Source organism: Mustela nivalis (genome assembly GCF_964662115.1).
Source record: "Mustela nivalis genome assembly, chromosome: 3".
NCBI classification, from domain to species: Eukaryota; Metazoa; Chordata; class Mammalia; order Carnivora; family Mustelidae; genus Mustela; species Mustela nivalis.
Genome location: NC_139022.1, coordinates 4,500,008 through 4,511,970, shown reverse-complemented (window position 1 = coordinate 4,511,970; position 11,963 = coordinate 4,500,008). Strand labels below are relative to the sequence as shown.

General features: G+C 51.8%; 2 protein-coding genes and 1 pseudogene across 3 annotated transcripts; 1 reads left to right on the top strand and 2 right to left on the bottom strand.

Annotated features, from left to right (window-relative positions):
• Window positions 1–1,422: 1,422 nt before the first annotated feature.
• H2AC25 (H2A clustered histone 25) lies at window positions 1,423–4,540 on the bottom strand (the record flags this gene model as incomplete). Its single annotated transcript, XM_082724033.1, is given in 3 exon segments — window positions 1,423–3,184; window positions 3,606–4,169; window positions 4,172–4,540. Coding segments are annotated over 2 exon segments (771 nt in total). The 3' UTR covers window positions 1,423–3,184; window positions 3,606–3,767.
• Window positions 4,541–4,828: 288 nt separating this feature from the next.
• LOC309861956 (histone H2B type 1-L pseudogene) lies at window positions 4,829–9,849 on the bottom strand (annotated as a pseudogene). Its single transcript has one exon. The product of its transcript is annotated as a histone H2B type 1-L pseudogene (transcript).
• Window positions 4,854–6,919, top strand: LOC309861257 (histone H2B type 3-B; the record flags this gene model as incomplete). Its single annotated transcript, XM_082724045.1, has 1 exon — window positions 4,854–6,919. One exon carries the CDS (start codon window positions 4,854–4,856, stop codon window positions 5,232–5,234), a length of 381 nt encoding a protein of 126 aa, XP_082580171.1. The 3' UTR covers window positions 5,235–6,919.
• Window positions 9,850–11,963: the final 2,114 nt, after the last annotated feature.

Genomic DNA, 11,963 nt, shown 5'->3' with positions numbered 1-11,963 from the left:
GCCTGGCCTGCCCAGAAGCCAAGAGTGCTTCTTCACCATGGAGTGCATGTTTGTATCTACTGCCTGATCCAGGATGACCTTCTCACCTCGAGATCTTTTCATGACACCTGCAGAGACCCTGTCCCCAAATAAGGTCACACTAACAAGTTCTGGACATTAGAATGGGGTCATATGTATTTTGGTGGTGAGGGCACTACAGGTGGGCTCCCGGACTCTCCACGGACAGGACCTGCTTTCCGACATTCCCCATGTGCTGATGATTTCCACGTGGGCGAACCTGGCTGGGGGGACCATGAAGAGGTGCAGCCATGGGGGTGTGCCTCCGGTGGAGGGTGCAGGCTGGCCGCCAGGAGAGGGGAGCACTCCCTGGTAGCAGGGTGGGAGCCTGCATCTCCAGGAAGGCAGCTGCCAGGGATGGCATTTGGGCCACACCTCTGCCCTGGCTGGAATGAGAGCAGGAGGAGAGAGGACACCTCTCGTTGAGCCCCAGGACCTGTGGTGTACGACAGCATGGCTCTCATGGACGGTGGAGATTTCTTCAAACTGGGTACTCAGCAAGCCTCAAGACTTTTTGTGAACCTCAGCATGGGCCATGAGTCCCATTGTGCAGGCTGGGCCTCAGGGGACTCTGTCCTCAGGGGACAGCGTGAGGAAGTTGAACTATCCTTGGAGAGAGCCTAGATACAGGAAGACACAAGGCCCCCAGGGTTGCAACGGGGGCTCTTTGGAGCAGAGCTTTCCTAGGAGACTTCACATCAACCACTGACCTACCAGATAAACACCCCTCCGCCTCCCCCCAAACCCCAGACCCTCCACGGCTGAAACACTCGGGGCTGTTCCATCATGCTGCAGGAGAAAACTGGCAAGACAGGATCCAAGTAGGGCTGTCCGTGGCTGGGGTGAGCTGCGGACAGGGCAGTGGGTAAGGAAAGGTGTCTTCGAGGCCTGAGGGCAGTGCTGGCAGGAGAGGTGGTCATGGGCCCCATGGTCTCAGGGGAGGAGGGGGGCACCAGGATGTGGTCTCCCCAGAGAGCTGCCTGGGATTCAGCCACCCACACGGAGGGGAGTGGGCAGAGCGGCGGATGCAATTCTAAAGGTTTTGCTGGGTGAGAACGGAGAGAAGACCAAAGTCTTGGTGAAGCTTGGTGACCAGTGCATGGAAACAGACCCTCCTGGGAGCAAGAGGTCAGTTCTGGTGACCAGGCCTGGGACCTCCATGCGCAGGAGAGCAGCATGGGGGTGGAGCAGCTGGGCTCCGCCCAGACCTGACAGCTCTCTAGCTCTCTACCAGACCTCCTCAGGGCATGTCCCCTAACACTCTAGTTCATGGGCCAAGTGAATACGTAAATTGAGGGGGTCCTTTACGCTTGTTCCCTTGAGAGTCTTTTTTAAATTTTAGAAAATTTTCATTTTTAAAAACAATTTTTTATTTTTTAAAGATTTTATTCATCCACTTGAGAGAGAGAGAGAGAGAGAGAGAGATCACATTTGGTGGGGAGAGGCAGAATCTGGGAGGAGAAGCAGCGGCCCCCCCAGCAGGGACCCCAATGAGGGACTGCTTCCCAGGACCCCGGGATCATGATCTGCGCCAAAGGCAGACATTTCACTGAATGAGCCCCCACCCCCGCCCCCCTTGAGAGATTGTTGACCACATTGGAAGTGGACAGAGCAGGGAGGAGCTACCCAATGTGGGGCAGGGGCTAGGACAGACCCATCCAGGCCCAGGAGAAGGGCAGTTTGTGTGATGGAACCTGGCCCAAGGGAGTAGAGAATTCCAGAAGCTGGGAGTACTTTCCTGGCTGTGGTTGTGAATGTTACTGCATTCTTCCTGTGGGACTTTGTACCTCCCGGGCTCACCTTTCTCAATAAACTACTCACCCCACAGGGACGTGGAGAGCATGGCAGAGGTAATCCCAGGCCGGGGGATAGGGTACATGGGAACAGGCCTCCGATCTCCAGGCTCTGTAGAGCCTAGCGGTCTGCCCCATCTCCCCTCCTTCTCCAGCGACTGGCAAGCATGGATCTCCTCCCCACCTGTATGGCCCCATCCATTCTGGCTATTTTTTAGACATGGGATCACACCCTATGTGGCCCTTTTGTCTGGCTTCCCTGGTAGACATGTTTTTGAGGCTCATTCTCATGGTAGCGCAGGCCAGTGCCACAGTGTGGTTGAATGGCGTTCCACAGTTCACTTACACATTTGTCTGTGGGGACGTTTGGGCTGTTTCTGGCTTTGGGAACATACAAGTCACTAAGTCATTGTGGGTAGCTGGGCGTGGGACTGCAGGGCCATGTGCTGCTTTCTTATGGAAGCGAGGGTCCGAGGGGCTTCCTGTTGCACAGGTGGGCAGCTCTGAGCATTTTATCACATATCTGAGCCAGGTAAGCCCTGACAGAGGATCGATCAGACACCAGACCAGAGCTGTGCAGTTGAATTTTCCATGAGGACGGTGCTGTTCTGTTCCCCTGCTGTCCAATGTGAGGCTGCTGGCCACAGGCGGCTAGGACACCTGAGAAACTGCACCCTTGTGTTCAATTTTAAATCACTGACCCCCGAACAGCTCTGGTGGCTTCTTGGTCTCTACAGGGGACAGCTCAGCCTTGGAGATGACGGACGAAGGGCTGCCTCTAAGAACAGTGTCCGCCCCCCACCACTGCACAGCCTCCCACTTCGTGTCCCACTTCTGGAATAAAAAATCGGGAGCTCCCCAGAGAGACTCGGCAAACCTCAGCCCCCTGCCCCTGAAAATTCATCATTTCTTAAATGCCACGGAGGGATTTGACGACATACAATGACCTACATCAGTATCAATGCATAAACACAAATTTCTGCTAGAGCTGAAGACGGTCACTGGACACACAATGGCCAGCTCGATTTCCAGAAGGCTCTCTAGGGTCTTGGACATCCTTGCAGCTTGTGTCCCTGACATGGGGCCTGCTGAGACACGTGCTCTGCTATGTTCCTCCGCTGCAGTGGAGTCCTATGTTCTGGTCCACGTGGATAGGTCAGCCTTGTACTCCCTGGGTGTTTATTTCTTTCACAGCAGGAGGCTATTTTCCTAAGACCAGCAGATGTGTGCTGAGCTCCAGATGGTGTCTAGGGAGCCCTGGTTGAGTAGACCTAATTTTAGGAAGTGCAAATTATATAATACTCCTGAACTGTCTCACCGGCCTGTCTTTACTGCTGTAAAAAATTAATGAAAACAATAAAGACAAAGATAGTAGAAGTAACAAGTGATCAAACTGTGCCAGATGCTGTCTTAAAAGAAATTATTACGAATCAACCAGTGAATCCCTCTGCCTCCACGACTTGGCCAGGACCCTTGGGATTGTCTAACTCCTTTATTACACCACATGGAGCTTGTGGACAGTCCCCTTCCGAAATAGCCACACCCGTATTACATGATCTGATAATACTTTACGCAGACTGAAGTCACAAACCTAGTTTTCCTGACGAAACTCAGGGGACAAATTGTCTTATTCTCTCATTTTAGCTATCAGCCTAAAGGACTCGGATTCATGTTTCACCAACTCAAACTGAACAATTTTAATTCTTTTAAGCATTCTATTTACAGTAACATTTTCTTTAAAAAGTTAACACTCACCTTAAAATTGGTTTCTTAGAAAAGATTGCAAACGCCTCTAGAACAGGAACCCTTTCCGAGACCCTTGTGTTCAGATCAGATGGGAACTCGGATGGTTTCCAAAAACTTCGAAACATCGTCCCGCTCAAGCACCTTCCCATTTTTAAATGTAAATCCTAAGGTTTACGGGGCCCCTTCTCTCGACGAAGGACGCTTCTCCAGTACCCAGCGAACCCACCGGGTTCTGCAGGCCCGGAGTGGGCAAACGGCCTCTTCCTGGCGGCTCAACGTGGCCCAGTAGCACAGGGACAGGCACCTTTCCGGCGAGCGGTAGCCTGGGGGGAGGGCAGCCACGTGTACGTGCGCACCCGCGGCGGCACACCAGCCCGGATCGTGCCTCGTGCCCGGTCCCCCGTGCGCCCGGGAGATCGCAGCCCTAAGACAAGGAACGGAATTGTGCTCAGTGCGGCTCTTTTCTTGAGGCTGGGGGTGGCTCTGAAAAGAGCCTTTGGTGTCACGGGGCCCCTGGGGCGCGCGGCCGCTATCGGCCCGCCTCCGCGGCCTCACTTGCCCTTGGCCTTGTGGTGGCTCTCGGTCTTCTTGGGCAGCAGCACGGCCTGGATGTTGGGCAGCACGCCGCCCTGCGCGATGGTGACGCGGCCCAGCAGCTTGTTGAGCTCCTCGTCGTTGCGGATGGCCAGCTGCAGGTGGCGCGGGATGATGCGCGTCTTCTTGTTGTCGCGCGCCGCGTTGCCCGCCAGCTCCAGGATCTCGGCCGTCAGGTACTCGAGCACGGCCGCCAGGTACACGGGCGCGCCCGCCCCAACCCGCTCCGAATAGTTGCCCTTGCGGAGCAGGCGGTGCACGCGGCCCACTGGGAACTGCAGGCCGGCCCGCGAAGAGCGCGACTTGGCCTTGGCACGCGCCTTGCCGCCCTGCTTGCCTCGGCCAGACATCTCCAAGTCGGGCGCGGGGAGAATAAAAACCTGAAAAAAGACGCCAGTAGCAACGACGCCGCTAGGCCCGGTGAGCCCTTATATATGGTCCAGAGGTAGCCGAGCCGGCCTCGTCCGATTGGATAGCGATATCCACCAATCAGAAGAGGAGACCGCCATCCCCTAATTTGCATGCGCCTTTTTCCAGTGGTGACGTGACGTAGCACTTGAGCCTATCAGGAACGAGGAACTCTGGATCCTTCATTTGCATACGGGACGTATAAATAGAGTTGCTCCGGCTCTCTCTTCTTTTTGTTTGGAGAGATCTGCAGCCATGCCTGATCCGTCCAAATCGGCGCCCGCGCCCAAGAAGGGCTCCAAGAAGGCCGTCACCAAGGCGCAGAAGAAGGACGGCAAGAAGCGCAAGCGCAGCCGCAAGGAGAGCTACTCCATCTACGTGTACAAGGTGCTCAAGCAGGTGCACCCCGACACTGGCATCTCGTCCAAGGCCATGGGCATCATGAACTCGTTCGTCAACGACATCTTCGAGCGCATCGCCAGCGAGGCCTCCCGCCTGGCGCACTACAACAAGCGCTCCACCATCACTTCCCGCGAGGTGCAGACGGCCGTGCGCCTGCTGCTGCCCGGCGAGCTGGCCAAGCATGCCGTGTCCGAGGGCACCAAGGCTGTCACCAAGTACACCAGCTCCAAGTGAGGCGCACCGGCCGCCCCGGAACCCAAAGGCTCTTTTCAGAGCCACCCACACAATCGAAAAAGGGTTTCGAACACGGTCAAGGATTGTTATGTGAACCAATTACGTTTTGTGCGTCCTAGCGGTTTCCTGGTGGTTGGGGATGTGTGCGTGCGCACGTTAGTGTGTGAGTGTGAGCAAGAATGTGGAGCTATTCTGTGCAGAGTTCTGGGACGGGAATCCTGGCCAGGCGTTCAAGGATCCCATGTCCACCCTCCCCTTTTCTTGGGGCTATTCATGCGTCACCAGTCGAAGTCGGAGCCTTGAGCTTCTGCGTCCTCTGGTGGCTGCAGAGTGTATCCCGGCCTTTGCGCGCGTGGAGTGCGCCTGTGGGTGAGGGGCGCGGGGCACCTCCAGGAGGCCCTCGTGTCTACCGTCCCTCCCCAGTGTCCTGATGAATGAACCCCGGAGGTGAGGACTCTGCGATTGCCTGGCCCGGGCGGTAGCGCCTGGAGCTGCTTCCTTACCCAGACCAGATCTCGTCATCTCCCCCCCTCCCCCGCCCCCCCCCCTCACCGGACCAGACCTCGTCATCCCTGCCTGGACCAGGCGTCCTCATCCTGGAGCGGTGAACGGTTCTGGGAGGGTGTTTGCGTGGCTGGATCTTGCAGCGGCAGAATATTTGGAACCGAAAGGGAAATGGAAGCGTCTCTGTGCGCGGGAGCCAGATGTAATAAGACGAAACCTGCGGGTAGCTGTAACCTATGCGGGGATGGGGCGGCATCAGCTCAAGATGTCTGTAATCCTCTGTAATTCCACCTTTTATGAACAAATTAGCTCATTTCCCTCTCAGTTACACTTTTATTTTCTGGGAAGCGTCAGTGACACAATTCCCCTTTGAATTTAGGGCATTTAATTTGGAAAGTGTCATCTTGGCTCAGAGAAAGCGCTTCAGCACAAAGAGTCTTCACTTGGGAAAAGACGTCGCTTTTCCTTTTGCTTCGCTTGGCTTTTCTTATTTGCAAATAAGAGATGCCCAACAATCGCTTTCTTTGAGCCGTTTTGAGTCTTAGATGGATAGAAAGGTAGTGTCTTCAGCTCAGGCAGGGAACACATAATACACAATGAAAGAGAACAATCGTGTTTTTCCAAATCATCTCTCCAAAGGAAGCCGGTTGGGTACCGCCTGGGGGGTGGGGGTAGGGGGTGTCTGAAGAGGGAACGTCACCCCGCCCCAGCGCTGAAGCCCAATCCACCCACTCCTTCTGCGTGGGTCCAGGCTAAAAGGATTGGAAACCTCACGCGTTTTTCGGTTGGCATCTAAAATATTTTTTTCCTTAGTTCTAATAGTTAATAAGGACGCAAATCCCAACACAGGACGTTTTAAAAAGCAAAACCAAAAATTGTAAAGAAATGTCTGAATATTTGTAAAGTTCTTGAGCTTTTATACGTTTTCAAAATCTTTTTTATTGAGGACACACGATCTTTTCAAGGTATCTATTGAAATAGCAATTAGATACCATAATTCATAAAACACATGATCAAATTCTTGGTTAACGCTGAGATAGTCTAGATGATCTTTTTTTCTCCCTGAACTCATTCCCATTGCACTTCTCGGAATTTCATCCAAATGTAAGATTTATTTTTAAGTGTTTTATCCATGACCTTTCTTTATCCAAAAAATAATAAATAAATAAGAGATATGTAAATTGTAGCTTAAAAATTTTTGTAGGTGACAAAAAGTGTTTAAAAAATCATCTGGACAGTATGCAATTGCTGAAAACATGTTTTGGTACATAGACACCAAATATAATTATAAGTAATACTCAACCAGAATATTAGTGACACCTATGTCATTCAGTGAGATTGATGGGTTCTCCCTACCTTGTGGGCTCCCTTTATGCATCCATGGGCACATACAGTATTGTCGTGGTTACAGTGACAGTGGTTACAGTGACAGTGATGTGCCTCCTCACTTTCCCTTTCCCTTTTTTTTTTTAAGCTACATGCTCTGAAACAATATTTACAAACAAAACAAAACAAAAACACCCAAACAAACCCATACATACAGAAATTTTGTCATGGCTATTTTACTCAAATCTCTCCCTCCTAGTTATAATTCCAAAATTTGAAAACGGTCGTTTGTCATCAACATCAACACTTGTTAAGAGATATCTGATTCATAACAGAATCCAGAATCCAGCCCTCCACTGTGAAGCAGGGGTGTCCTGGGGGGGTGGGGTCTGTGCCCTCAGCCCTCTACTCAGGTGGACTAGGAGTCTATCTCGAGCACTTCTGGTAACAGGAAACTAGTCTCCCAGATCCACGATTCTCTGCCTGACTTATGAGCTTAAGACATAGGTTTAATAAAATGAAACTTGTCTCCAGCAGTGTGTGATTGGGCTAGCAGTAGGCAATAAAAATAAAATAGAAGCTGAAGAAACAATTCTCAAATACAATGGTATGAAAGTGTCTTGTTCTGGATAATGCAAAATGCAGATTAATTTCTGTCTTTTCACTGCTCTAGTACGCACACTTCATTATCATGAAAAAAACAAAGAGAAAAAAAAAAAAAAGACTGCATCTGTATGCTCAACAGTAGGGTGGAGGCTACAGAGAAAGCCAGCAGCAGCCCCAGACAGAGAATGGGCCTGGTTAGGCCCTCTCCTCCCAGCGCATCTATAAAGGAAGATGCAGGGTGTTGAGAATTTATAATCAAGAAATGGAGGGAAATTGAGTACAGAGCCCACATTTGTAATAGGGCTACAGAATAGAAACAGAAATGTTATTTACATTAAGCTGGAGGTTGGAGGAAATGCTGACAATGCGGGGTACTGACAGTGCATAGGCTTGGAGAGGGAGGGCCCAAAACAGTGGTGGAATCCTCTGGGTTTGAGATCATGAAATAAACGCTCAGATCTGGAAGGCACTGGAGGAATTTCGCAAGTTTCCTGTCTGACATGCATTTAAGACCACTCCCCTCCCCCCATCTCAGCTAAAAATTCCAAGTCATATTTGCTAATTACTATGGAGTAAACCAGAGATGGAGCGGCAGGGGCTATCCCTTTAATAAAATCTACAAAAGCAATCAATCTACTGTATAAAAGGTTAAATGCTGATGGGAGCGTGGTAGTCACTGGAGATGGCCAGAGTCCCCTGGGGGAGAAGAAAGGGGGCAGTGCCCACCTGAGGGAATCAAGTGTCAATCCAAATCCTGGGAGGCCTGCTGGCTTTCAGAGACAGAATGCTCTTGGAGGTGTTCTTTGTAGTTTGGGAGTCATTAGAACAGCGGGATGTTTTTTAGGGTGAGGGCAGCTTGACCTGTCAGGCCTAGTGCTTTGGTTATGAAGGAGGCAAATTATACCTCCTTTGCATATGGTTCACCTTGTTTTGTTTTGTTCTTAAATACCTTCCTTTCATTTTCTTAAAAAGGCTCTTTCCACTGGGTGTTACATGAAACTGGTAAGTTATTAAAATCTTCATCTGACACTGATGATATACTACATATAAGTTGGCTAACTGAATTAAAATAAACTAAAATAAAAATGCTCTTTCACGGTTTACTGGGCTTCTGTTAAAAGTATACACGTTTTTCGAAAAAAGAATGAGCAATGTCCTACTAGGTGGATTTTTAGCGGACTAGGAGGGCGGAGGGCACAATCTGCCATTTTCCTTTTTTCCAGCAGAAACGCGTAGTCCGCATAAAAAACTACTTAAACCCAAGACTCTTGGTTTTGGCCAGAAGCTTCTGGGTCTAGTGAGGCAACAGGAACAGGCGCCACCGCCAAGGCTGCGCCACAACACCCAGGGCCTCACTTACGTCGCGCCCAGCGTACCTGATCTCACCCATTCAGGGACAGGGGGGTCGCTGGTGGGGAGGATGGTCCGAGGACTTCCTGGAGGTGATGCTCACCCTCACCCCACCGGGTCCCCGCCTAAAGCCAAGGCGCCCTCCCTCTTCAGTTGCTGGCTCGCTGGAGACAGACCCAAGAGGCTTTTGCAGGGTACGCGCCTTTGAAGGAGCTTGGCTTTGGCCGGGTCTTGTGCCCCAGTTCCCCCATGGAACAGCCCCTCACAGTCAGACCGGATGGCACGCTCCCTTCTGCGCCCAGAGGCCGCTCTGAAAAGAGCCTTTGGGTTCTGAGGCGGCCGGCTCGCCTCACTTGGAGCTGGTGTACTTGGTGCCCTCTGACACTGCATGCTTGGCCAGCTCGCCGGGCAGCAGCAGGCGCACGGCCGTCTGCACCTCGCGGGACGTGATGGTGGAGCACTTGTAGTGCGCCAGGCGGGAGGCCTCGCTGGCGATGCGCTCGAAGATGTCCTTGACGAACGAGTTCATGATGCCCATGGCCTTGGACGAGATGCCCGTGTGGGGGTGCACCTGCTTGAGCACCTTGTACACGTAGATGGAGTAGCTCTCCTTGCGGCTGCGCTTGCGCTTCTTGCCGTCCTTCTTCTGCGCCTTGGTGACGGCCTTCTTGGAGCCCTTCTTGGGCGCGGGCGCCGAACAAGAGGGTTCTGGCCTGGCGTGGGGGGTAGGGGTGGCGGGCCAGGCGGATGGGGACGGCAGCGGGGTAGGGTATGGATGGGGATGGCGGCGGGACGGCCGGGGCGGCCACCGAGGCAGATGGGGGCGGCTTCAGGGCAGGGGCGAAAGCAGGACTACGGGCGACTGCGGCCAGGGCGGGGACAACGGAGGCCGAGGAGGGGCGGCCGGGCCCGGAGATGCGCTCAAGCCGGAGGGACGAAGTGGAGGCCCCCACATGCGTAGGCTGGGCAGGCAGCGCTATTGATCGTCCCATATTCAAATGAAGGCTCCAAATCGCTGGAATCAGATTGGGCCGCTGGCAGCGCCCGCCGAGAAGGTTTACAAATAGAAGATGACGGCTCTTCTTTTCTACTGGACGGTAATCCAGCCAATCCGAAGACGGGGCGCCGCGCGCGGGCTGTCAGGTTGAGCTGCTTTGTTCCCGGCCAGAGGGACTTCTTTGTTTAGTCGGAGGTTCTCGATGGGACCGAAAAGGAAGGGTATACGAATAGTAAAATAAAGAAGTAAAACCCGGTCTAACCTTGCGTCTCCATCACCTCCAATCAAGGGGCAAGGGCACTTCTGAGGCCAAAGGCTGGGGAGGAGAAGCTGACCCTTACTGAGCCGAGGGGAACGGGAATAACTCAACTATTTACTTCCCACCGTTTCCTCCCCCACCCCCTCCGCGAGGCCAGTTTAAGGGCTCATGAGCAAATCCAAAGGTATTCTTAGGAAACACTTAAAATACAGTAAGGTACTTCTCTTGGAAGTGCAGCTGCAGGGCGACTTTCAGCTGGAGGGAGGAAATGAATCTGTCAAGGGAAATAGCCCTCCTTCCAGTTGCTTCTTTCAAGGCTGACTAATCCCCTCTGCAGTGACAGGTACGCGGTAAGTGCTTGATACATAGGATCTCTTCAAGTCTGCTAAAATATGCTATGCTTAGGGGCACCTGCCGGGCGCAGTGGGTTGAGCTGGATTCTTGGTTTTGGCTCAGGTGGGGATCTGGGGTCGTGATCTAGGGTCGTGATTTAGGGTCGTGATCTCTGGGTGGTGGGATCCAGGCCCTCAACTGGATGCTCAAGGGGTTGTCTGCTTGAAGATTCTTTCTCCCTGGCCCCCACTCGTGGGCACACGTCCACACGTCGGGGGGTCCACTCTCTCTCTCTCAAAGAAATAAATCTTTAAAAAATCCCACGGTCAAATGCTAGTGTTCTCTAACTAGGCTTCTCACTAGAACACAGGCTTATGGAACTGTTAAAAGATAAGCTGAGGCCTATTAAAAATGTTAATAATTTGTTTGAGCAAAAATGGGAGAGAATCAGGCAGAATCCAATTGAACAGATATAAAGGAGTTCTAAGGAGCAGCACAAAATGAAAAACATGTATAGATAGAACTCAACGTGAACAAGAAGTCACATAAAGCAAAGAAAGCATTATTGCAAGGTCAATTTCCTTTTATAGGACAGCAGGGGCCTATCATCTCACTGGCGCTGATCATGGGATTCCTGACAGGCTCCATCCTGGGAGATCTGACACTTTCAAAACACTGAGTCTTGCTTAGGTGTTGTGGCCCTTAGCATAAGGCACTCCATTTTGGACCTATTGTCTTTTTTTTTTAAATTTTTTATTGTTTATAAACATATATTTTTATACCTGGGGGGGGGGTACAGGTCTGTGAATCACCAGGTTTACACACTTCACAGCACTCACCAAAGCACATACCCTTGCCTACCTCGCCTGGTGTTGTGTTTACCTCGCCTGCAAAACTTTACAATAGGAATTAATTAAATGAGGAGACAACTCAAGAACTGGTAACTTCTGATAAAAAACAAGACAATAGTGCTCTAATTAATTCCTATTGTAAAGTTTTGCAGGCGAGGTAAACACAACACCAGGCAAGGTAGGCACAAGGCAAGATTTATTAAAGGCACTCTCCTGCAAAGGCGAAGTTTCAGGGCTCAGAAGAAGGGGAGACAGGAAAGTCACACTGGGAGGAGGTGGGCACTCTCTGGCGACGTTTGAGGTTCGGTGACTCCAGAGTGGGGAGTCAGTGAGTCAGCGAAGTTGCGCGCTGGGAGGGAGTCGCCCAGGGTCTTCTATCTGGCTAAGGCAGGGCATGGGTTCACATCCATACATGGTAAGGTATTTGGTGATCGGAGGGTATTGGGGGGGGGGCTCCTGATACTTCTGTTTCATGCATAGGTATCCGGTTACCTATGGAGCCT